General features: G+C 32.8%; 1 protein-coding gene across 1 annotated transcript in view; it reads right to left on the bottom strand.

Annotated features, from left to right (window-relative positions):
- Positions 1–27,953, bottom strand: part of LOC119607741 (5'-nucleotidase domain-containing protein 3) — a 101,313-nt gene that overhangs the window by 53,091 nt on the left and 20,269 nt on the right. Inside the window, exon 7 of the mRNA XM_037961828.1 lies at positions 242–393. Within this exon, the coding sequence (XP_037817756.1) occupies positions 242–393 (152 nt within the window). The remainder of the gene's footprint in view (positions 1–241; positions 394–27,953) is intronic.

Genomic DNA, 27,953 nt, shown 5'->3' with positions numbered 1-27,953 from the left:
TTGTATATATTTTTGCACATATCTCCGTTATTTATGATTTTGCGATTTTAAAGTTTTAGAAAGCATGTCTGATAAAACGCGTAGACGGTAGATGTACTCCTACATACTTTTAACTCGAAGTACTATTGATTAAATTCGCCTATTTCGGAAAATACGATAACATTAATTTATTAAGCTTGTTTCTATTATTTGTGTCTGTATTGTATGTCGTCTTTTCATGCGAAATTTTACTTTAAATTACCTCAGTTGATCTCTTTCTTGCATCCATTTATGTAAGCATATCTTTGCGGAATCACATTCATTATCCTGATTCTCTTCAATTAATTGAGTTAACATTTGCAACCAATTTGCTGTTGATTTAAATTCTTCTGTATTCAGTGTTTTTATTTCATGCTAAAATATAAAGAAAAAGATAAAAAGTATTAATAGAATTTATCGTTATTTTGTTTTTTATCATTCAAAATTAAAAAAAAAAGAATCTTATATACCCTTCACCATAGTGTATTTAAAAAATATTAAACGTATAAAATTTAAATGTATTACATTTTCCCAACACTATCGTTACTTTAGCAAAACAAAAGGAACAACAGCAACGCTAATCGAAATAAAACACACAAAAAAACAAAATACACAACGCAATGAAACCAACAGCATCCAACCATACCAAACAAAATACACAACGCAATGAAACCAACAGCATACTACCATACCAAACAAAATACACAACGCAATGAAACCAACATACATCCAAACATAAATCTTTTTCCAATAAGCAGTGTTGTTGTTGCTTATTTAGCAATGCATGCAAAAAATTTTCTTTTTTTGATGAAATTTTCAGAGGTTGTCTCGGAGTTTTCTTATATCTCCCTTAATTATGGTCGGATTTTCTGATTTTAAATGGGAAACTTCTCGAAAGCATGTCTGATGAGGTCTTCAGAAAACTGATTTCAACAGACACACAGACGGACAGACTATCTATAAGGATTCAGAATATACATACATATTATGATACTCTTAAACAAACTCATTTTAAAACAAAGGCATCCAAACCTCTTATAGTCGATCTTTCCTTTTGTTCAACAATTCCACTTTAAATGGATGAGAATTATCTATTAGGTCCTTAAATAGCGATTCTATGGAATATTTATTTACACTTTAAACCAGTGAACATTCAAAAAATATTTTTGACTCCTTTATAACTTGATGAAAAAATAAAAATATTAATTCAGTATTTTTAGGATATTCGGACGTTTAAAGGGTGAAAATTTTACCTTTTTTTGGTACATTTTTATAAAACTTTGTTTCCTATGTATTGATTTGTACATATGAATGAATACTTAATGAAGGGCTCCCACTGCGATATTGCAACTTTTTGTAATAAAATGTTTATTACTTCTAACTAACATTCTCATGTGAATGCCCCAATTTTTAAGAATTTGTAATGGCCGTTTAGGACAAAAGACTTGACAATAGTATAAATAACTATCGGTTTCTGAGATTTCGAATCTTCAGTATAAAATTTTAATTAATGAATAGAAATCAGTTCGAATGTATTGAATGAATAGAATATAAAACTTTAACATATCTCAATATCCGGCTGAATTTTACAAATACACATAAACAATTTAAATCCGTCACTTTACATGACTTTATTTGTAATACACATTTGAAACAAAGATTGTTGTGGTTATAAAGAAACTAATCCTATAAAGATTTAGATATCAGTTTGTAGTTTCGTATTATGGTACCTCTTCACCTCATAAATTATAATCGGCATTATCAGGAAACAGAGACTCCACCTTGAAAGTATAGCTGCTTGGTGAGACTGCAGCGTCGCAGAGAAAATTCTCAACTTTTATAACTCATACTCCTAACACTCAATTTTAAGAATTATAGGGAATTCGTTGCTAAAGAGGAACCTTTTTATGTCGTAGCTCTCTTTTATTCGTTCAAGTTTTATTTTTGCTTTATGTAAATTAATGATATTTGCTTGGAAGAGTACATAGTTGTATATATAGTTCACTAGCTTTATCCAGTGTGCTTTGCTACCCTAAAAACAGTATAAATAAAAAACCCACTTAACGTTTTTGAAGACTCTAACTACAATAGTTTTCCAGATTTACAATATGTTACATATTAGAGATGCCAAGCAAATTACTGAAAGTTCGCCAATTTCTATCTATCTATGAAAAATTTGAATAATATAAAAGTTTCCAAGATATACGAAATTTTGTATTTAATTCATTTATGCGGTGCCAAGGCCATAATTGAAAGTCCGCCCGTTATTCATTAAATGTTTACATTAATGCCAGAGTACTTCATGTAAAGTTTAAAGATTCCAGCTCTAATAGTATCTCAGATATAAGAATTTTTCTATTTCCCTTTTTTCTCTAAAATGTTTAGATAAATATTAAAGTAATTTGTGCAAAATTTGAAGAATCTAGTTCTATTAGTTTCCCAGATTAACGAAATTTTGTATTTAATTCACATGGGAGGTGCCAAGTAACCCATTGAAAGTTCACTCTAATTGTTCAGATGAATGTCAAAGTTCTTCATGTAATATTTGAAGATTCTAGCTTTAACAGTTTCTCAGATATACGAATGTTTCTATTTAATTCATATGGGGGCTCCCAGCCCCCCCAGATGAAAGTCCGATCTTTTTCATCCAAAATGTTCAGATGAATATTTAAGTTCTTAGTGCAAAATTTGAAGAATTTAGTTCTATTAGTTTTCCATATAAACAAATTTTCGTATTTAATAAATATGGTAGGTGCCGCTTCCCTCATGGGTAGTCCGCCAATTTATTTTCCAAAATGTTTACATGGATGTTAAAGTTATTCGTGCAAAATTTTAAGATTCCAACTGTAATTGTTTCTAAGATAAACGAATTATTGTATTTAATTTATATGGGATGCTAGCCCGCCTAAATAATCATATTGACACATAATTTGAGGACTCTAACTGTTATATTATCTCAAATATACGGATTTAATATTTTCTTAATATGGGCTCGGCTCCTCGCCCACTTGAAATTTCAAAATAAAAAGTAGCCTATTACCTATTCTAGACATACAGGAATACGCTGTGAGAAAATCGGTTCAGCCATTTAGTACTCTATTATGTTCAAACATATAAACATACAAACAAACACACATTCATTTTTATATACATATATAGATTTTTATATAGCATTTTAGGGTTTGTGTCTTGGATAATCAGAAAAAACACTGGAAAAGAAAATCATCATTATTATATACATTAATAATTGAAACAAGAGAAATAAAACAATACCTAAATAAAATTTTCATAATTAATTTTTTCGAAAATTATTTTTTATCAACCTTTTTCACCTAGAATAGTAAAATATTCAAGAATGTTTGAAAAATAAACATCTTATTCTTTCTCCTAAATATTTTCATAGTTTCTAAAGTAATGATTTGGTTGAAATAAACATTATTGTCAGTAGTTTAATAATATAAATGGGAGAAATGGTTTCAAACTTTTAAAATATAATTCTCAGCTAAATAAAGTAAGTTTAGTTAAATATTTTAAAGTTTACTTAAAAAGAAGAAATACTATTTGTGTAGTAAATATTTGTTTGATAAAAACAACTAAATGTGTTACTTTTTATTTTTATTAATTAGTTGAAATCATTTATTCTTGTTTATTTTAATATTATCTAGGGAATTGACTAAGTCCTTCTTTCTGCTGGTAATTTGATTTCCCAGCAATCAATATTTGAAAGTTACTTGTATGATCGACGCCTAGATTGATCACATTAAAGAAGTATTGGCTGAGACATAACCCCAAAAACCTACCGGCAGATCAATTCCTGTGCTGTTTTGTAAGGGAAACTGGTAGATAACCTGGCTCAAATCAACACCAAATGCTAAGCCAATATGGAAATTAAAAACATTCAGAATAGTCAGCATATACATACATTAAATTGCCAGTATCGTTTTTTAACTATCACATTTGATATAAGTTATAACTTGAATATTTATCTTAAATCCTAATACCGATCATTAACAAGTGTTCATAATCTGTATTGCATTATGCAATCAAATTCTAAATTAATCCAAACCGATAGTTATCAAACTAAAAATCGTATTATACATTACCCGGTTTAGAAGAACACAATTGAATCTACTTAACCTAAATCATAATATGAAAACGTGAATACAATTTATATTATTTAATAACTAATATATATTGTAACGAGGTTTATTTTCTTCGCTTTAGCCAAAGGAAAAGATTTTTGTTTTATTTATTTTAATTTAAAAAATTTAAAATTTATTCATTTAATAATTTTGTGTCGTATATCTGATTCCCGAGAGGTAATGAATCGTCTTTTTTTATCGTGTTCTTCTTCTTTTCGTTTTTCACACATCGTTTGCATTATTCGGAGTAATTGCAAACGTAAACGAATCGTTATGTTAAACGGCTTAGTAGTTGTGGCTAAAAAAAACAGTTACATTACCCCCTCCTCAGACTCGAGACTCCTGTCCGAGTTCAGGTACGACTATATGCTATATGCAGCTAAACGGTTTACATGTAAAACTTTCCCATTCCGTTGATGTTTGAGTTTTACTCTATACACCAGATCAGTAATCTTTTCGAGAATTTCGGCTGGTCCGACCCAATCAGATTGGAGCTTCGGGCATTTTCCTTTACTACGTTTTGGTAAGTAGACCCAAACTTGCTGGCCTGTCTTAAATTCTACAGGATTAGACCTTAAATCATTCCGGTATTTCATACTTTCGGCACTAATTGTTAGGTTCTCTCACGCTAATATATGTATACTTTGCATTGTGTTTTGAATTTCCGAAACAAATTGGGCTGCGTTTACTTCCTGCTTAGGTCGCGCACCAACGATAAGGTCTAAGGGTAAACGAATATCACGACCAAAATTTAGAATTGCCGGCGAATAACCAGTTGATTCGTGGGTTTACGATCTATAGGTTAATAAGGCTAACGGCAGCAACCTGTCCCAGTTTCTCTGATTTTCATCTACAAATTTAGCTAAATAATGTAACAACGTTCGGTTAAACCTTTTTACCATTCCATCTGATTGGGGCCTTAATGGTGTCGTGCGAGTTTTTTCTGCTCCTAGTATTTCAAATACTTTTTGGAAAACTTGAGACTCGAAATTGCGACCTTGGTCCGAATGGATCAGAAAGGGAACTCCAAAACGACATATTACATTTGTGACCAATTTTGAGTTTTTCCATCTTTTTGGAAAGACAATTTTGTAGGACATTACGGATTTTGCTATAAAATGGTGCAATAATAATTACTTAAAGCCTCATTTTGTGAAAATACTCCAAAAAGTGCCATTTTTCCATATAAACGCATTTACAAATTTTGACGGCGATTCGCGGGCTCTTACCCTCAAAATATATGAATAATATTTTACAAGTCTTCCATTTGGACGGTAAAATACAACATAATTTCACTATTAGATGATGATCCGAGCGAAAAGCCTATTTCGACCCACCCGAAATGACCAGAGTATGTGATCAGACAGACAGACAGAGAGACAGACAGACAGACAGACAGTACAGACAGAAGACAACAGACAGACAGACAGATCAGACAGAACAGACAGACAGACAGACAGACATACAGACAGATCAGACTAGACAACAGACAAGACAGATTCGACAGACCGCAGGACAGAATAGACATGACATGACAGGACACGACAGATCAAGACAGAACAGACAGACAGGACAGACTGACAGACAGGACAGGACTAGACATACTACATACATACATACATACATACATACATACATACATACATACATACATCATCATACATACATACATACATACATACATACATACATACTACATACATCATACATACATACATACATACATCATACATACATACATACCTACATACATACATACATACATACATACTCCATCATACATACATACATACATACATACATACATACATACATCCATACATACATACATACATACATACATACATACATACATACATACATACATACATACATACATCATACTACTATACATACATACATATACATACATACATACATACAATACATACTACATACATACCTACATACCTACATACATACATACATACATACATACATACACATACATACATACATACATACATACATACATACATACATACATACCTACATACATACATACTACATACATCTACATACATACATACATACATACATACATACATACATACACATACATACATACATACATACATACATACATACATACATACATACTACATACATACATACATACATACATACATACATACATACATACTACATACATACATACTCATACATACATACATACATACATACATCATACATACATACATACATACCTACATACATACATACATACATACAACATACTACATACATCCTACATACATACATACACATACATACATACATACATACATACATACATACATACCTACATACATCCTACATACATACTACATACATACATACATACCTACATACATACAATACATACATACATACATACATACATACTACATACATACATACATACATACATACATACATACATACATACATACATACATACATACACATACATACATACATACATACATACATACATACATACATACATACATACATACATACATACACATACATCATACATCATACATACATACATACACATACATACATACATACATACATACATAGACAACAACAGACAGACAGACAGAAGACACAGACATACAGACATACACAGACACACATACAGACACAGACAAGACAGACAGACATACAGAACAACATACATACATAGACATACAACATACATACCACAGACATACACAACAACAGACAAGCTACATACAGACATACAGACAGACGACATACATACATACATACAGACAAGACAGACATACATAAACATAACATACATACATACAGACAGAACCCATACATACATACATACATACATACACAACATACTACATACACAAATAACATACATAATACAATAAAAAATCTCACAAAAAAATCATCAAACGCTTCCATTAATCAATTTTTATTTAAGAAAATATCTAAATTTATAAGTATAGTAATTTATAATTTTATAAATTTTAAATTAATTAACAATTTCTATTAGCAATAATTATCAATTACTTTGTTTACTTTTGTTAAATTTAAACACAAAAACATACAATATACTAAAACAAATTCCATACATATAATATTACACAGTCCGACACTCAAAATTAGACACGAACCGGATGATATACGTCTGAAACTAGAAAATTAATGGAGAAAAATTACGTTTTTAATTTTTCATTTCGTGACCCTGTATCCTTTTTAAAGGACTCCGAAGTTTTAAAAAGTGCAGTTTTCAAAAAATATTTAAAAATCATCAATCAAACAATACTAAATTTGATGCCAAGAGAACAAGAAGAGTTGTAAAATACTTTGTGTTATTTTTATTTTATTCCCCCAGGATCAAAAGATGTTAAACATTTCTTTCAATTTTTTTTTTTTAAATAATATTGAAAACCTTAATAGATAATAAAGGATAAACATTTTAAAAGACATTTTTGACATATTTTTATCCTGACAGTATAAAATAAAAATTATGAAAAATATTTCCCAACTCTTCTTGTTCTCTTGACATTAAATTTGGCATTGTTTCATCAGTAGAAGTATTTTAAAATATTTTTTGAAAAATGTTCTTTTTAAAACTTTGAAGTCCTTTAAAAATGATACAGGATCACGAAATAAAAAACTAAAAACACAGTTATTCTCCATTAAATTTATAGTTTCAGTATATCATCCGGTTCATGTCTAACGAATTTTTTCTATTTTTGTTGGGCGGTGTTATAGAAAATTAAAAAATTACCCTTTAAAGAACGAAAAAGTACCAAAAAGTCCCATCATATTGGTTCTCATTAACTCCGGACTCCACATGCTTAATATCATGTTTTTAGGATATATTATAAAAAACACAAAAAGTACCAGTTAAAAAACGAAAAAGTACCAAAAAATAGTCCTTTGTACCGAAATTCCAAGTAACACTCCATTGGTATATTTAGTGTTACTAAAACTGTCAATTCCTCCAAATTTAATAAAATTGGGTCAGTGAGTTTGAATAAAATCAAATTTCCCGTTTTCCCCCATTTGATACTTTTTTCTCCCTATTGAAGTAATAAACATTTTATTACAAAAAGTTGCAATATCGCAGTGGGAGCCCTTCATTAAGTATTCATTCACATGTACAAAACAATACATATGAAACAATGTTTTATGAAGAAAGTACTAAAAATAGGTACAATTTTCACCCTTTAAACGCCCGAAAATCCTTAAAATACTGAATTCATATTGTTACGCACGGACCTAGATGACATTTTATGTTCTCCTAGCCACTCGGGTACGATTGCTTAAAGCATGAACTTGCTCGTCGGAGGTGTGGATTCTTGTGGCTGGTAAAACATGATCCCGCATGACACGAAAAATCGTACCCGAATTATTCTAATTGATTTTCTCATGTATTTCATACAGTCTGTTGGGCTGTCTGGTGTTTATGACAGCTCTAGCCCTACCCTACCCAACCTTAGCTGTACTGGTAACGAGCTAAAAAAAAAAATAATTTAGTTACAGCCCCTGGATATGTATTTTAAGTCCTATCTATGTCATCAGTCCCATTAATCCTTATCTTCGTCCGTCTGCTTGGCTTGATCTTATTCCATACACACTGTTATTTTAGTTTTAGTTATTCATATTAATTTTATTCAAATACAATATTATTTATAAAACAGTTAAGTCCCGTTTATAGGGTTAAGAATTTACTTTTCTATGTAAATAAAATACTTTTTTTTTTGTTTATGGTTTCACTCACTCATTACTATTATGCTCACAGCCAATGTACATATCTATACCTATGACGTCATCGTTTTGTTGTTCCTTATTTATGCAGCGCTCTCAATAAACAATCAACCCAAAACTAGACTTTGTCTCTTCTTATGGTTGTTGTAGAAGTTTCTTGTTTTTTTTTTTTCTTTCATTCTGAGTTCTGTTTTGTTTATCTATTCTATTCTTTCTTGATGGTGTAGGATTTTTTTTGTCTTCAAACTTATAGTGTCCACAGTTGCGAATGTTTTCCCAGCTTATTTTGATCGATTTGCTGTAGTTGCCCATGTAGTTAAGGTTGTACATCACATAATATTAAGCATATCCAATATTGAGGGGAATAAAATCCATCGTTTCTGTATTTTTTTTTTATTACCTTTAAAGTAATGTTTGGAATACGATTGCGTTCATATGATGCAACCCGGAAATTTTTAGGTGGAGATGCTCGTGTGCGTGTAGGCTAAAAGAAAATGGTTTGAAGGTGCAAATTGTCAGGGCGCACGTGTGTTTGCTTGCGTAACAGGCAAATTACCAAAGAGGATCCACTACGCAGGCCACGATTTTTCGCGAGACACAGCCCAGTGGAGTCGTCTCATATGCTTTACGTTGAACTTTAATTGTCCACCAAGGTCTTCTTACTTTTCGGCTACAATTACCAAAAGAGGTTTCTGGGCGGTAGATTGCTTGCCAGAAAATATTTATCACAAAAATATTTAAAATTTGAAAGATTTTACTATTTTTGAAAGAATATGTGCAAACTTTTAACTTTTTGTGGGCGACTTTACTGTCTCACGTGCTTGCAAAAAAGGAAGTTTTGCAGCAACGAGTAGTCAACTCGTTTGTTCGTTATGTTAAATGTCAAAAGTTAGAGTGCGTTCGGCGATAAGTAATTGGCAGTGCTGGGCTTTCTGTTTTATTGCTTCTGGTAATGAAACAATTGAGCAATCGTTACAATTTTAAATGTTTGAAATGAATAGATCTTGAGTGCAATTTTGTGTCTTATTTAGATAATACATTATTTCTTTCCTTTCTATGATATAAACGCTTACTTCAATTATTACTATTATTATTTTTTTCTTTTTTTTTACAATGTATTATAAACTTTATGAAATAAATTTATTTCGCAACAGGGCGAGTCAAACGAACGTCTTAAGATGATGGTTGGCTCGAAAAGCGATTACTTAAGTTTTTAATATAATAATTACGATTGTTGTTCTTTTTTTCAATTTCATTTAAATATTTAATCTATGGTCCGCGAATAAACGTGGGGTAAGGGCCCATGCCGATCTCATGCTCTTTTATTTATTTTACTTTTGTAAAAAAAACATAATATTAATTTAAAATGTACTCCTTTATACCCGTATGTTTTCGGCGTGGTATATACCAACAGACCTGCCACAAGTGTCTCCCAGTTCATACAACGAATTCCCTATTTCCCTTAGCACTACGGATTTTAGGTATTTAGGTGCCAACTTTGCGCTATAATTTTGAGTTGCATCGCTTAATTTATAATTCTTTCTAAGTCCGTTTTCCCTTTTCATACGCACGCTTTAAATTTTCTATAATTTTCTGTCTCCGCAGTTGGAGTCTGGAATCTTTGGGTAATATTTCAGTTTGCGGTTCCTCAATACTGCATAGCTTCCGAAGCAGGTCATACGAGTCTCAATGCTGCATCATAGACTGACCAAATACTACACGATAGGGTTCCATGCCAATAGCCTCGTGAAAAGCACTACGTAGAGCAAAAGCTGCTTGGCAGACATGCGTATCCCAGGTTCTCTGATCATTTTCATTAATATATGACCGAATGATGGAAAGTAAGGAGCGGTTAACCCGTTCCGACGAATTCGACTGGGGGGCATAGACTGCTGTCTTCATATGGCTGACACCATACCTCTGTAGGAATTCTGCAAACGTTTGTGAGGTGAACTGGCGGCCGTTGTCCGAAACGATCACTTCTGGGACACCGAAGACGTGGAATATATCGCTTTCGAAATATTTTACAACTTCACTTGCCGTAGCACTTCGCATGGGCTTTAGAAATACAAATTTTGAGTAATGATCCAGGACAACAAAAACAAAGCTATTGCCTAGCCGACTACGCGGATATGGTCCACAAAAATCAATATATAGACGCTGAAATATTCGTTCTGACATTATTTGGTTACCCATAAGTGGTCGAGATATTGTATTTGGAGCCTTGGAACCTTTACAAATTTCGAATTACAAACAACATGTTCTTTTATGTCATTCGCCATACCTGGCCAATAATATTTTGCCCTTAAACGATGGAGCGCCTTTCCGATTCCTCCATGGCTTGCAATTGGATGTTGACGGTATTTTTCCAAAAGACCTGATCGGAGACCTCAAGGCACCCACATTTTCCAAATCGTATCATTATGGTCATCGGTTCTAAACTTAGTTCTTTTAAAAATAATACCATCATTTGTTTTTAAATCAGGAAGTAACTCTGCATTATGTTTGATGCGTTCAACAAGGTTGAGATACTCCATTTCCTGGAAAGCTGGGGACTTGAAATTGACCTTACCATTACTTTTATTACTATTGCCAACTTCTTCTACAAACATACGACTGAGGGCATCAGGAACAATGTTCTTGGAGCCCTTTCTGTGAACTCTATTGAAGTCAAATGATTGCAATTTGATGCTCCACCTCGCTAAGCGTCCGGAAAGCTCTTTTTGACTCATGAGCCATTTGAGACTCATGTGGTCAGTAATAATAGTAAACGGAAGTCCATCGATATACGCACGGAACTTTTGCACACTCACTACAGCCGCTGGGCACTCCAATTCCGTAACAGTATAATTTTTTTCTGCGGGATTTAACTTCTGCGACAATCATTACCTTGGTCGTCAAGCTGGAAAAGAACACAACCAATACCTGTTGTGGACGCATCGCATTGAAGGTAAAAATGCTTCTTAAAGTCAGGATTTATTAAGATTTTTGGTGAGCTCAATTCCTCTTTTAACTTTTCAAATGAATATATGGCCTCATCAGACATTTTAAACTGCTTACCCTTTTTCAGACAGTCTGTCATAGGTCATGGTCATGGTCGCAAAATTTGGCAGAAAAGTTCTGTACCATCCGCACATCCCAAGGAACCTGCGGAGTTGTTTGGCCGTGGTGGGTATAGGAAAATCCTGCATCGCTTGTATTTCCGATGGGTCTGTACGTAATTCCCCCTGTCCTATGACAAACCCCAAGTAACGAACGCTTTTCTGACAAAATTTTGACTTCTCAAGGTTTATAGTCAATCCAGCGCTGGACAGACACTCTGCAACTTCACTTAGATGCTGCATGTGAGTATTAAAGTCAGGCGAACATATAAGCAAATCGTCTACATATACGAAGACGTGTTCCCTAAGTTTTGAAGGCACTACACTATCCATCAAACGACACAGTCTCTTGTTGGCATTACACAAGCGGAAAGGCATGACCTTAAAGTGGTATAATGGCCGGCCAGGGACTGTGAACGCTGTCTTTTCACGGGATGCCTTCTGGAGAGGAATCTGCCAGAAGGCATCCTTCATCCTTTGAAGCTGACTCAATATACTCTCTACATGCGGGGAAGGGTAAGCATCCTTTTTAGTTCTTTTGTTGACTTTTCTCAAATCGACGCACAAGCGAACTTTACCAGGTTTTTCCACTATCACTATGGGCGAGCTCCATGCGCTATTGCTTTCCTCGATAACATCAAGTGCCAGCATGCGGTCTAATTCGTTATATGCTTTCTGCAGTTTGACCGGCGACATGGGGTAATACCTTTGCTTACATGGTAACGTTTCATCATATACCTCAATGTGGTGCTCCATAATGTGTGTTCTACCTAAGCCCAATTTAGCATAAGATGGAAACAAGTTTTTAACGGCGCACAGTGGGGCAGAATGAAAATTTTTTGGAAATAAATCTGATATTTCTAAACGGCTGATCCGATCGGGATAAAATTTGGCGTGAGCGTAGCCAAGGAGTATTCGAGTTTAAGTTTTGAAGATGAACCCTGCAGATGCCCCAGGGACGGCGCTGTGGCGGCTCAAAGTAGGGTACCTACGACATGTAAAATGTTTAAACTCGTGCCATTTTTTTGTTTTTCACCCAAATACAAAGCGCTCGACGAGATCTTGAAAAAACATGCTTGGACATACTACTTATCTCTTATAATATCCGAGTTATAGGCATTTAAAAATTTAGTGATACAAAATTTACCATACCTTGGTCCGCCTTTTTTTGAATACCGGGCGTAATTTTGGACCAAATGGACTCAATTTTTTCTTGTTAGTTAGACAACAAAATTTCCAATAATATAAAAAAAATTTCAGATCAATATCATTTACTGATCCAAAAATATACGTTTTTTAATTTAAAAATTCAAAAATCTCTTTTATTAATAAAATAAAATTTTCTTTAAGAACATATAACAATTTTATAGTTTTCTAAAAGGTATCTTTACGCAGAACGCTTTGGCGTAAAAAACTTGTCCTATTTTTTGAAAATGTTGAAAACTGAAAGCACTTTTGGAAACCTCAATATGTTTTCTATTTACTCCAAAAGTATTTTCCCAGCCCTGAAAGAAATGTGGACCCTATAGGCAAAAAAGTAAAAAATCCCCTTTTTGCGATTTTCATTCCTATTTTTGGGAATTGCGGGATGCCCTTTGACCTTTTCAATTTTTTTTTTTTTTTTGCATTTTCTTATTTTAAATGACAAATTTAACAAGCGTTGAAAATTTCATTGAGTTTTGTTCATAAATAAAGATTTTGTCATATATTACATATTTGTTTAATTTCTAAAACTATGATTTACATCAAAATTTTAATAGGGTCGCAGATAGCTACAACAATTTAGTCCATATTTATCCCTTAATATCATTTTTTAGTTAGATATGGAAATTCTCGACCCTTTACATGCTTGGACATACTACTTATCTCTTATAATATCCGAGTTATAGGCATGTAAAAATTTAGTGTTACAAAATTTACCATACCTTGGTCCGCCTTTTTTTGAATACCGGGCGTAATTTTGGACCAAATGGACTCAATTTTTTCTTGTTAGTTAGACAACAAAATTTCCAATAATATACAAAAAATTTCAGATCAATATCATTTACTGATCCAAAAATATACGTTTTTTAATTTAAAAATTCAAAAAATTTTAGATTTTTGGCGTTTTTTTGCCAAAAATGTGTCTTAACTCTTTTATTAATAAAATAAAATTTTCTTTAAGAACATATAACAATTTTATAGTTTTCTAAAAGGTATCTTTACGCAGAACGCTTTGGCGTAAAAAACTTGTCCTATTTTTTGAAAATTTTGAAAACTGAAAGCACTTTTGGAAACCTCAATATGTTTTCTATTTACTCCAAAAGTATTTTCCCAGCCCTGAAAGAAATGTGGACCCTATGGGCAAAAATGTAAAAAATCCCATTTTTGGGATTTTCATTCCTATTTTTGGGAATTGCGGGATGCCCTTTGACCTTTTCAATTTTTTTTTGCATTTTCTTATTTTAAATGACAAATTTAACAAGCGTTGAAAATTTCATTGAGTTTTGTTCATAAATAAAGATTTTGTCATATATTACATATTTGTTTAATTTCTAAAACTATGATTTATATCAAAATTTTAATAGGGTCGCAGATAGCTACAACAATTTAGTCCATATTTATCCCTTAATATCATTTTTTAGTTAGATATGGAAATTCTCGACCCTTTACAAAAAATTTCAAGCCAATATCTCAATTACATTCAAAAATATGTTCATTTAAACCTGTGTCCTTTAATTTCATCTTTTTCATATTTTAGTATTAAGTATGACAGAACATACATTTGGTGTTGAATAAAATATTTGGACAATTTTTAAAATTATTTAGTTAATTATTTTATTAAAGACTATAACATTGTATATACAATTTTTTTTATTTAGTTTTTATTTAGTTATTTAGTTAATTATTATTTAGTTATTTATTTTTTTATTTATTTAGTTATTTATTTATTTATTATTTATTTAGTTATTTAGTTAATTATTTTATTAAAGACTATAACATTGTATATACAATAAAAAGTTATAATTTTATTATGAGCCACGCACAACAACACCTAAATCACCCCACACAAACCACCTTTCCCGCCCACCGAAATATAAAACACAATTTAATACAATATCATCAGTTAGTATAATAGCTTTTTATACCCTACACCACTTCAGTGGGGAGGGTATATTGGATTTGTGCTGATGTTTGTAACGCACAATAATATTGGTCCTATACCCACCTTAAAGTATACCAATCGGCTTAGAATCATTTTCTGAGTCGATTTGGCTATGTCCGTCCGTCTGTACGTCCGTCCGTCCGTCTGTCCGTCCATGTAAACCTTGTAATCAAACTACAGGTCGCAATTTTGAAGATAATTCAATGAAATTTGGCACATGATCTTCTATTGTCCCAGAGACGAAGCCTATTGAAAATGGTTAATATCGGTCCATTTTCTCATCTAGCCCCCATACAACTGAACCCCCGAATAGGGCTTGTAAACTTTTAATCAAACTACAGGTCGCAATTTTGAAGATAATTCAATGAAATTTGGCACATGATCTTCTATTGTCCCAGAGACGAAGCCTATTGAAAATGGTTAACATCGGTCCATTTTCTCATCTAGCCCCCATACAACTGAACCCCCGAATAGGGTTTGAAAACTTTTAATCAAACTACAGGTCGCAATTTTGCAGATAATTCAATGAAATTTGGCACATGATCTTCTATTGTCCCAGAGACGAAGCCTATTGAAAATGGTTAACATCGGTCCATTTTCTCATCTAGCCCCCATACAACTGAAAGCCCGAATAGGGCTTGTAAACCTTTTAATCAAACTACAGGTCGTATTTTTGAAGATAATTCAATGAAATTTGTCAGATGATCTTCTATGGTACCGGAGACGAAGCTTATTGAAAATGGTTAACATCGGTCCATTATTTCACCTAGACGCCATACAACTGAAAACGACGAATAGGGATTTTAAGTTTATAATTATGTTTAATATACTCGTATCTCGACAAAAAGCTGCAAAACCAAGTCCTATACTAGCCTTGATGACTCGCATGAATTTTATAATTATAGGGTCTCAGTTGACCATAGCCCTTATACAAATCCCCCTTCAAAATTTGACTTAAATGTTCAAAATTTTATTCAACAATAAATGGCTTAAGTATAATTCAAGGCAAGGTGCAATTCAACTAAAATGCTTTATTATGAAAACTTAATCACATTTTATTTTTGTAACAGGTGTAGGGTATTATATGGTCGGCCTCGCCCGACTATAATTTCTTACTTTTTTTATTTGAAATGTTTATCTTAAACATAATACAATTAATTCTTACAACCTACTTATATAGTTAATTCCTAACACCACTTATTTTCTATAAAATAATCTGTCATATCGGTATACATACCCAGAAGGTAATATAAGTCCTTTAAATCTTCCTTGTTTTGAGATGATAGAGTTTCATAACAAATCCATCTTTTTCGCATAGTTGAAAGAACAGGATCAGAAGATAGAAGTAAACTATTAAAAATATCTTCATTCTGTGATTGCCTGGAGCATTTTCTTGAGCTGAATACTTGAACATGCTTAAAATCTCGATTCCTCGCTTCCTGGGCTTCTTCTGTTAACTCTCCAAGTGGAAGAATATTCGATTCAATTATTATTTGACCATGACACAATATTTTGTGTACTGTTGGTGTTAGTTCCCTCCATGGATACAGAGATACAAGTAATTTAGAAATTTCAGATGTATATTCCCCAAATCGATTTCCATTAATTTTATGTTTACTATTCAGTGCCATTAAAATAGTGTTAACTCTTCGAAGCAACTCCTTGTCGATTCCACTTATTTTTGAAGTAATTTCAAAATCACAAAAAACCTTCTCGCCGTATTACCGTCATTTGTACTACCGCAACTTGAAAGTGGTTTGACGATGTTTAATCCCATCTGAACTTTAAATTCTTCTTGGATTCTGCTTTTTTCCGCAGCTCTCAGTTCTTTGAATTCTTCATTATTTTTTGTTGATTTAGTAAGATTCTCTGGCACACTTCTATATTTGAGGTCGTATGCTATGTGTAAAAAGTAATCCAAAAATCGTATTCTGGCATGAAGTGGTGAAATTCCGAAAGACAGGTCTTCTTCATTAATACTTCTGCTTTTGTTTATATTTGAGAATTGCGACTTTTTCTCATTACATATTGAGCATCTCCAGAAGGAAGAAGTTTCTGTTATGGCATTGCTGACCTTTCCATCAATCATTGTTAAGCTTAGCTGATATGATACGTTAATAGAGAATTCCTTTATTTTTATGCAAATGGGCTCCAGTGCATTTATTTCATCTTTTAAATATTCCACTAAATCTTTTGTTGTTTTCTTTGACTCTTTATATGTTCAAATCCAATGGGTCTACAAAAATTTTTTGAACCCGGAGTTGTATTGATATATATATCTTCAAATGAATTTCCGATGCTTGACGATGATGGATTAAGGGAATATGAACGAATTCGTAATGGCACTAATGATGACATAAATACACTTTTGTAGTCTGCTAATGTCCGACTTCCACAAGCTTGTTTGTATTCTGGAAGTGCTGATAAATGATGATGGATTAAAGGAATATGAACGAATTCGTAATGGCACTAATGATGACATAAATACACTTTTGTAGTCTGCTAATGTCCGACTTCCACAAGCTTGTTTGTATTCTGGAAGTGCTGATAAACCGTCACATCCCCACTTACATATTAAGACAACATCACAGTTATGAATTTTCCTTAGTTGGTCTTCTGAAAAGTCTGACACAATTCTTGATGCTGTGTTTTCGAGCAAAGATGACAAGCTTCCACATCATTAACAGCAATAGGTGATGGTAGGATAGTTTGTTTTTTTTCCTGGATCGCCTTGTATGATGGTAATATATTGTGTCCTTTTTCATGCAGAGCTTTCCTTAATATTTGGTACTTATTTCGACTGAGACCCTGTTTCAACATAAGCGCTATTGCTTCCTCTTCAGTAAAATTTGATTGTGATGTTGGAGTTGGTATACTTTCCACAATTCGCTTAAGTCGTTTTGGTGATGCATTAGGAAGAATAGTTGCAATATGTACGACATCCATAGGTTGGTTTTCCTTTTTCAGCATTTCGTTAAATGTATCAGCAATTTCCTCATTTGAGATTGAAAAAAGTTTTTGTGTGACCCTCTTTTTTTGACCTTGAACATAAGTCTTCGTATGACTTGCAAGGCGCTCCTGTTGATGTGTTGAAAGTTGAGATTTCCGTAGTAGTTTCCATCCAACTACAAAATTTTAATAGAAATTTCTTTTGATTTCCATCCACAAACTTACTTTTTACATCAAAAAGTTTTCAATTTTTGATATGCCTGTTTTGTCTACTTTTCTACTATATGTAGTTTTTATATAATTTGAAATATCTTCAATTCTTTCTGGCCCTTTTGAAGATACACTCCATAAAACGGAACACAACTCTTCGTTTAATGTAATCTTCATTGTAGATTTATTAAATATGGTACTTAAAATCTAAGAAGTTTACTTATATACCAATTCTTGTCATTTCCGATACAGGTATTCCAAAGTAAAAAATTACGAATTGTCTACCTATTAACATTTAGGACTATATTACTATAACCTGTAATTCAGTCATTGATATTTCTTATTAGTGAATGAATCGAAATTATCATTAGCTGTATATTTTTACCTACATGATCATAAACGAAACAGAACGAAATGATCTGTCGAAAAAATTTAGGTAAAAAATAGTTATAAATTTTTGAAAATTTAAGCATAATAGGACCTTTCAATTATAAGGATAAGCAAACAAATAGAAAATAGGTAAATATAAGATTTAAATATGTTCTGTCATACTTAATACTAAAATATGAAAAAGATGAAATTAAAGGACACAGGTTTAAATGAACATATTTTTGAATGTAATTGAGATATTGGCTTGAAATTTTTTGTAAAGGGTCGAGAATTTCCATATCTAACTAAAAAATGATATTAAGGGATAAATATGGACTAAATTGTTGTAGCTATCTGCGACCCTATTAAAATTTTGATATAAATCATAGTTTTAGAAATTAAACAAATATATCTTTATTTATGAACAAAACTCAATGAAATTCAACGCTTGTTAAATTTGTCATTTAAAATAAGAAAATGCAAAAAAAAATTGAAAAGGTCAAAGGGCATCCCGCAATTCCCAAAAATAGGAATGAAAATCCCAAAAATGGGATTTTTTACTTTTTTGCCCATAGGGTCCACATTTCTTTCAGGGCTGGGAAAATACTTTTGGAGTAAATAGAAAACATATTGGGGTTTCCAAAAGTGCTTTCAGTTTTCTGATCCCAGCTTTGGGATTTTAGAACATGTCGCCCAAAGTTGAAGTTTTGATAAAAAATAGGTCACATTCGGAAGGACGCAGTGGCAACATTTTCAAAAAATAGGACAAGTTTTTTACGCCAAAGCGTTCTGCGTAAAGATACCTTTTAGAAAACTATAAAATTGTTATATGTTCTTAAAGAAAATTTTATTTTATTAATAAAAGAGTTAAGACACATTTTTGGCAAAAAAACGCCAAAAATCTAAAATTTTTTGAATTTTTAAATTAAAAAACGTATATTTTTGGATCAGTAAATGATATTGATCTGAAATTTTTTGTATATTATTGGAAATTTTGTTGTCTAACTAACAAGAAAAAATTGAGTCCATTTGGTCCAAAATTACGCCCGGTATTCAAATAAAGGCGGACCAAGGTATGGTAAATTTTGTATCACTAAATTTTTAAATGCCTATAACTCGGATATTATAAGAGATATGTAGTATGTCCAAGCATGTTTTTTCAAGATCTCGTCGAGCACTTTCACAAAATATAAAAATCTTTGTATTTGGGTGAAAAACAAAAAATGGCACGAGTTTAAAAATTTTACATGTCGTAGGTACCCTACTTTCAGCCGCCACAGCGCCGTCCCTGGGGCATCTGCAGGGTTCATCTTCAAAACTTAAACTCGATACTCCTTGGCTACGCTCACGCCAAATTTTATCCCGATCGGATCAGCCGTTTAGAAATGCCAGATTTATTTCCAAAAAATTTCCATTCTGCCCCACTGTGCGGCGTCTAATCGCTGCTGCTCGTCCGCACTAAGTTTCATATCTATTTCACAAGGAGGACTCATACTCATTTCCTCTATTTGCGGAAATATTCCAAACTTATCCCAAAAATCAACCCCTAAGTAGAGCTCTTGTTGGAGGCTTGGGACTAAATATAAGATCATGGCAAAACTTTTACCTGTCCATTGTACATCAGCAACTACTTTCCTACCATGGCCTGCACCTTACCATCTGCTGTTTTAAGATCCTGATCTATTGGCTGGACACTATGGGTCAGCTTTTCCACCATCCCCAAAGCATTCTTACCAAGACAACTAACGTTAGCTCCGCTGTCGAGCATACCCCTAATTTCAAACCCATTAATAGTTACATCTGTATATGGACGTCGATCGCCAGAATCCCTTATTATTTTCTATTGCCTTTCTTTCTTGTTTTTTAAACCTTGATTTCATTCTAATTGTCTGAATATTTCTAAATTTTCTACCACCCGTTGTTTGTGCTTGAAAATCCCCAAATATTCTTGATCTGACTTCACCGCAACGTTTTTGCCGCTCCTCTAGTGATAAAGCTGACTTTGTTCTGGGATTTATTTCCAGACAGGGTATTGATGTATTTGTTAATATAGATATTAATTGGCTGTCCTGGCCGGGAGTGTCCTGTCTGGCGACTCATCCCGGCCTGGTCGTCGCTCTTGCGGTTTTCCGATTGGCATTTTTCGCATATAAAACATTTCAAATTTGGTTTATTACATTTGAAGCACGATAGCCTATGGAATGGAGAATCACACGGACATTTCAACTGCTTCTCTTCCCTAGATGATAAATCTAAAAATTGTTGACCACTAATACGATTATTTTCCACGAAATTAGAGTTTTTAGGTCGTCTTTCAAAAGCCTCTAAAACTTTAGACTCTTGATCAAAATCTGGTTCTTCTTCCTCCCAACCAAGTTCGTCAACTCTCTTCCTATGAACAGATTTACTCTCAAATTCTGATAAATGTTTTTCGGCCCGTTTACACTCATACTTAAGTTGTTCAAATCTATCTATCTTACAACCAAAAGTTAAATTTTTAATTCGAGGTTTCAAATTTCTTCGTATTATATTTACCTTTTACTGCCGCATAAAATTCATCAAATGATTCGTTGTAACCCTGCTTTCGTTCATTCATTGCAGTTAGTATCTCTTCGTCACAGTCTGCCTGACGTAACTGATCTAAAAATGCTACCCGAAAGTTTGAAAAGCTATCACTACCTAATTCAGCGTTCTCTTCCATGTACAACCAATGCCACTCCTGGGCTTGACCATCTAATAACAAATGAAAATTCGCGTAAAATTCCTCACTAGATATATTATGTTTCTTTTGTAATGTCTCTACCCTAAATAGAAATAGTTCTACCGGTATAGATTTTTGATCGCCATCATATTTTAAACCCCAATCGCGAACACGTTTATTACGCCTGTTGTCATAGGCTTCAGACACAAAATTATTGACGCGAGGCGGTGTAAAATCGAATATTTCTTCGAATAGTCTTCGGCGAGGTTGATTCTCTCCCTGCAATTCTGACTCGTATTCTGCCGTTTTATTCGCACTGGTAACTTCGAGATTAGAAAGTCTTCCAGAAATTTCCTCCACATCTTTCTTTAGGCCTTTGATTGCGCTGTGGACTGCCTCTGCCGTCGCTCTATTCACCTCCATTTGGTATTGCACGAACATTCTTTCAAATCGACATAAGCTCTTGCATCCCCCCAGTCACTGCCATATTTTCCGTATCAATGTGTGTTTGACTTGCTGGAGATTGTATTGAACCTGTTTCGATAGCTAAATTCGTTGCATTTGCCACCTCAATGCTATCACTTTGTCCTTCCATAATTGTCTTACCACTTCTAAGAGTTTTACCCTTATCACCGTTCGTAGGCATTTTAAATTAATATTAAGATCGGCAAAATCAAACCCTAACACCATAAATTCAATATTTAAATCGTTGATTGTAACGAAAATGCACCAATATTAAAAAAATTATGAGTTCTACCAACCATCTACTAAAACGTTCATGTGTATACTTTTTGACTTAAATTTAATTAATTTATATTACTATTCTTGTTTCTTTTGTTTTCTATTATTCATATAATATAACAAATTTACTCTGCTTTAGTATTAAATCATATAAAATTTAGTGTGTATGTAAAATCACAAGCCAAAATATATCCGTCATAAATAAAATAGTCCGTATTGTCACAATAGCCACTTCGAATTTATATTCTGTATACATAAATTTGTGGGATAGCTATCATAAAGTTGCACTTTCAAAAAACTCACCTCAAAATATAAAGTATAACTCTAAATATGCAGCGAGACATAATCTTAAAGTCTTAAAATGGCATAAATTTATCCTCGACACTATCTGTCATAATTGTTTAACCTTTTAACAGAGATACCGAAGACCCATTTATGTTTTAATACGTCCCTTTCAATACCAACGTTTGTCTTGTTTGAAATAACAGGAAAATCAAAATCAATCCGTTTAAACTAAAAATTAAGATCTATTTATTCTCAATATGTTTATCTTGCAATGTAATTTTGCAATTCCATTGCCAAACGTTGGGCGCCAGTGTTACGCACTGACCTAGATGACATTTTATGTTCTCCTAGCCACTCGGTCACGCTTGCTTAAAGCATGAACTAGCTCGTCGGAGGTGTGGATTCTTGTGGCTGGTAAAACATGATCCCGCATGACACGAAAAATCGTACCCGAATTATTCTATTTGATTTTCTCATGTATTTCATACAGTCCGTTGGGCTGTCTGGTGTTTATGACAGCTATAGCCCTTCCCTACCCAACCTTAGCTGTACTGGTAACGAGCTAAAAAAAATAATTTGGTTACAGCACCTGATATGTATTTTAAGTCCTATCTATGTCATCTGTCCCATTAATCCTTATCTTCGTCCGTCTGCTTGGCTTGATCTTATTCCATACACACTGTTATTTTAGTTTTAGTTATACATATTCATTTTATTCAAATACCTTTCTTTTCTATGTTTCCTTTAATTCACATTTTTTTTAATTTAATGTTGTTAGTATGGTTAGATATATTTCTTATTTTAATTCTGTTTTCAATTACAAATTTTTCGTTCATCTATTCAATTCCGATTTTTTTTTTATTTTAATGCTTTTATTGAATCCTTTATAAAAATAAGTATTTACAATAATTTGAGGTTTTACTTAAAAGTATTACAACAATTAACAACTAAATAATCAATTAAGGAAACTACTAATATCACAGTAATTAAGGAAAAGTATTATAAAAAAACCTTTAACAATCTTTGAATGTTATAAGAAATTTTTAAAAATAATTACTAATTACAACTCTTTTAATGCAAAAGAGTTTTAGTAATTATTTATCAAATTTCTTATTATTTCAAAAGAAGACGTTCTGCATTTTTCCCTAAATGACAGAGTCAGATCCCTTACAAATGAATTAAACATTGTGTGTTTAAAATTACTATGCAATAACTCAGTAGAGTATCGGGGGTGTAGGTTATGAATTATTTTCAGGTTTTTGTTTTGAATAAACTGCAATTTTTTCGTATATGTTTTAGCAGCTTTATGATACCAGACTTGGCAACCGTATGACATAATTGGCCTAATACACATTTTGAAAATAAGAATTTTATTCTTTAAATTAAGTTTCGATCTTCTTTTGAGCAATGGGTATAGGGCTCTACCGCACTTAATAGCTTTTTCACAAGTGTAATTTACATGATCTTTAAATGACAACTTCTTGTCTAATATGATTCCTAGATATTTGATCTTATCCAACAGGGGGATAAAGACACCATTACAATATAGATTTCTAGTAGGAATACGTTTCTTCGATTTATTATATGGAAATATAATTGCCTGAGTTTTGCCATCATTAATCTGTATTTTCCATTTATCAAAATATTTGTGAGTAAATTTCAGACCATATTCCATTTTCCTAATTATCGCATTAGACACTTTACCACAGCAAATAAAAGCGCTATCGTCTGCGTAAAAAGCTACTTCATGATTTCTACGAATAGTAATATCAGAGATATATAATGAGTAAAGCAAAAAGCTTTTTATAATTTTCTGTAAGTACAGGGGAAATTCAAAACTATTAAGTTTAAAAACAAGGCCATCATGCCAAATCGAGTCGAAGGCCTTTTCGATGTCAAGAAATATAACACCAGTACTCTTCCGATCTGCTTTGTTATTTTCAATAAAATTAACAACTCTTTTGAGCTGATGTACAGTAGAGTGCTCCTTGCGAAATCCAAACTGACGGGAGTTAATAATATTATTCTGATCAGCAAAATCTTACTTTTTCAAATACTTTATCCAATAGGCTTAGAATGCTGATTGGTCTATAACTGGATGGTAATTTAGGATCTTTTCCCGGTTTATGGATAGGAATTATCTTAGCTTTCTTAAAAATCGTAGGAAAGTATCCTTCTAATAAACAGGCATTGAAGAGTTTACTTAAGATTTCAAAAAAGTAATCTGGCATATTTTTAAGTATAATACTATTAATACCATCTAGCCCTGGAGATTTATTATTTATCAATAATAAAATAAACGATTTAACTTCATCCGAAGTGGAAAGTTCAATATCAGATCGTTCAGTAATTTTATGGTTGAGATCATGAATGATTTATAGTGATGGAATGAGAAATACCAAATACGTCTGCCATTATATTAGCTTTTTCGTCGCCAGATTTTAAGACATCTCCATTTACATGGAGTTCAGTAAATGCCGTTTTGTTATTCTTAAAGGCTTTAGTTAGTTTCCAAAATTTTTTGGAACCTGTGGGTAATTTTGAAATAAATTTTGACCAGGATTCATTTCTGTCCTTATTGAGGTGGAAATCAATTAGTTTAGTTAATTGATTGATAATACATTTCAATTGTATTCTAATATTAACATCCCCACATCTTTGATATTTCCATTTATATTTGTTTCTCTGACCAATTAACATTTTACTTAAATCGGAGATTTCCCTTTGCCATGGATGTTTTTGACCAACTGGTATTTTCAAAAAAGCTTCTTTGACAATACAAATCAATTTATCGAAACATAAATCTAAATTACCTAAATTATTAATTAGAGTTTGTCAAAAGAATATCCACCGTGGATGGCTGGATTTGGATGTTGTTTGAACCAAAGCGTGTATACTCGTTTGGGTAATAAATGTAATAACTGGATTGGAGACAGTGACTGTAGAGCTCTCTTCCAGCAGAATTACTTGATGCACAATTCCAGAGTGTATGTTGGGCATTCAGATCTCCAAATATAAAGAAGTCGTTGGAGAAGGACGTCAGCTTGTCCAGGTCATTCTTAAAATTTGCTGTGTGAGTTGGGTTGTAAACTGAAGTAATCGTAACTGGACGCCTATTAATATTAATTTGAATTGATATGTTCTCAGCAGTGCTTGTTTTGATTTTTGGTAACAAGGTATGTTTTATGTTACATGTTGAAGCATCATACCTAAAACTCTAAGCTTGTCGTACTTATTTGACATCTTTGCAACGCATCGACAGCATCAAAAAATATTTCCATGAGTCGTTCGTTGGAAATGTCATCGCTATTATTTTTGTTGTAGCTTTTGTTCTTAGCTACCTCTGAATACAAATTGCCATAAGCGCGAGGGTTACGCGAGTTACTTTGGCGATCTTGCCTTGGCAATTGAGGAAAATCATTGTCATCTTCATTAAAAAACGAAACATTACTTCTTTTGTTTATAGTCCTAGTATTAGAAGTTACTCTTTGCCGTATTTCTAAATATTCTTGTCGGCTGGGACACTTTGGGTCATCGGCTCTATGATTCACATTTCTCAAATTCTTTTTTATGCAGTTGTAACGCTTAAAAATAATACTGCCATCATGGTTACCTTTGTTAAGTGGGCAGGATGCATATTCATGGTTACCAGCGCAGGCTGAACACACTACTACGCAATTACAATTTTTAAGCACCATGTCCATACATGGCACATTTTAAGCATTGAGTAGGTCCTTTGTTGCCCCTGAGGGGTTTTCTCCAATAAACAGCTATATTACAAAAATATCTTATTTTGATAATCTCCCTCTTAGATACATGCTGACGGTCAAACTCGATTATGTAAAGTGCGTCATCTACACTGGTACGCTTTGTTTCCAATTCCTTTACGCTCACAGGTTTAATATTATGCGAGATTAGAAACTCCTCGATGATTATCTTTGGTTCCAGTTTAGGTAGGCCAAATAACACTAATTTAAAATTTTTTGCGTCCTTTAGCTCATGAGTATAAGACTGAAATTTACTGTCCTTAAGAACAGAGCATCATTGTAGAGCGGTATAGAGTTCGATAAAATCTTCGTTCCAATAGTCATACGTTTAAAAGTATATTTCTCACCAATTAAACCAATAACAGTCGAAAAACTGTGTGCTTGATCTACAATTATAGGCGGCATTTTTTCTTTAAAAACAACAGCTTCTTCTTCCTCATCAGAGAGTAGTTGAAATCTATTTGAACTAGAGCTGGGTCCGTCAGAGGTTTTTGGCACCTTGAATTTAGGGTTATTCCCCCAATGTTTTCTTCTTTTTGGAGCAGACATAGCCTTCCTCAAGAAATTTAAACTAAATCAAGTTGATTTAAACTTTTTATTTTAAAAATATAGAAAATTATTTCTAGCAAGAAATTAACACGATGTTTTTATTTTGGGGCAGAGATGCCAGATGATTCAATTCCGATTTTAATCTTCAAAACAATATTATTTATAAAAAAGTTAAGTCCCGTTTATAGGGTTAAGAATTTACTTCTCTATGTAAATAAAATACTTTTTTTTTTGTTTATGGTTTCACTCACTCATTACTATTATGCTCACAGCCAATGTACATATCTATACCTATGACGTCATCGTTTTGTTGTTCCTTATTTATGCAGCGCTCTCAATAAACAATCAACCCAAAAATAGACTTTGTCTCTTCTTATGGTTCTTGTAGAAGTTTCTTGTTTTTTTTTCTTTCCTTCTGGGTTCTGTTTTGTTTATCTATTCTATTCTTTCTTGATGGTGTAGGATTCTTTTTTTGTCTTCAAACTTATAGTGTCCACAGTTGCGAATGTTTTCCCAGCTTATTTTGATCGATTTGCTGTAGTTGCCCATGTAGTTAAGGTTATACATCACATAATATTAAGCATATCCAATATTGAGGGGATAAAATCCATCGTTTCTGTACATTTTTTTTATTATCTTTAAAGTAATGTTTGGAATACGATTGCGTTTATATGATGCAACCCGGAAATTTTTAGTTGGAGATGCTCGTGTGCGTGTAGGTTAAAAGAAAATGGTTTGAAGGTGCAAATTGTAAGGGCGCACGTGTGTTTGCTTGCGTAACAGGCAAATTACCAAAGAGGATCCACTACGCAGGCCACGATTTTTCGCGAGACACAGCCCAGTGGAGTCGTCTCATATGCTTTACGTTGAACTTTAATTGTCCACCAAGGTCTTCTTACTTTTCGGCTACAATTACCAAAAGAGGTTTCTGGGCGGTAGATTGCTTGCCAGAAAATTTGAAAGAATTTACTATTTTTGAAAGAATATGTGCAAACTTTTAACTTTTTGTGGGCGACTTTACTGTCTCACGTGCTTGCAAAAAAGGAAGTTTTGCAGCAACGAGTAGTCAACTCGTTTGTTCGTTATGTTAAATGTCAAAAGTTAGAGTGCGTTCGGAGGTAAGTAATTGGCAGAGCTGGGCTTTCTGTTTTATTGCTTCTGGTAATGAAACAATTCAGCAATCGTTACAATTTTAAAAGTTTGAAATGAACA

Source organism: Lucilia sericata, unplaced genomic scaffold (genome assembly GCF_015586225.1).
Source record: "Lucilia sericata isolate MDLA Ls3-8-SP2 unplaced genomic scaffold, ASM1558622v1 Contig000740F_arrow, whole genome shotgun sequence".
NCBI classification, from domain to species: domain Eukaryota; kingdom Metazoa; phylum Arthropoda; class Insecta; order Diptera; family Calliphoridae; genus Lucilia; species Lucilia sericata.
The sequence above is the reverse complement of the archived record's forward strand: the minus strand, read 5'-3'. Positions and strand labels throughout refer to the sequence as shown.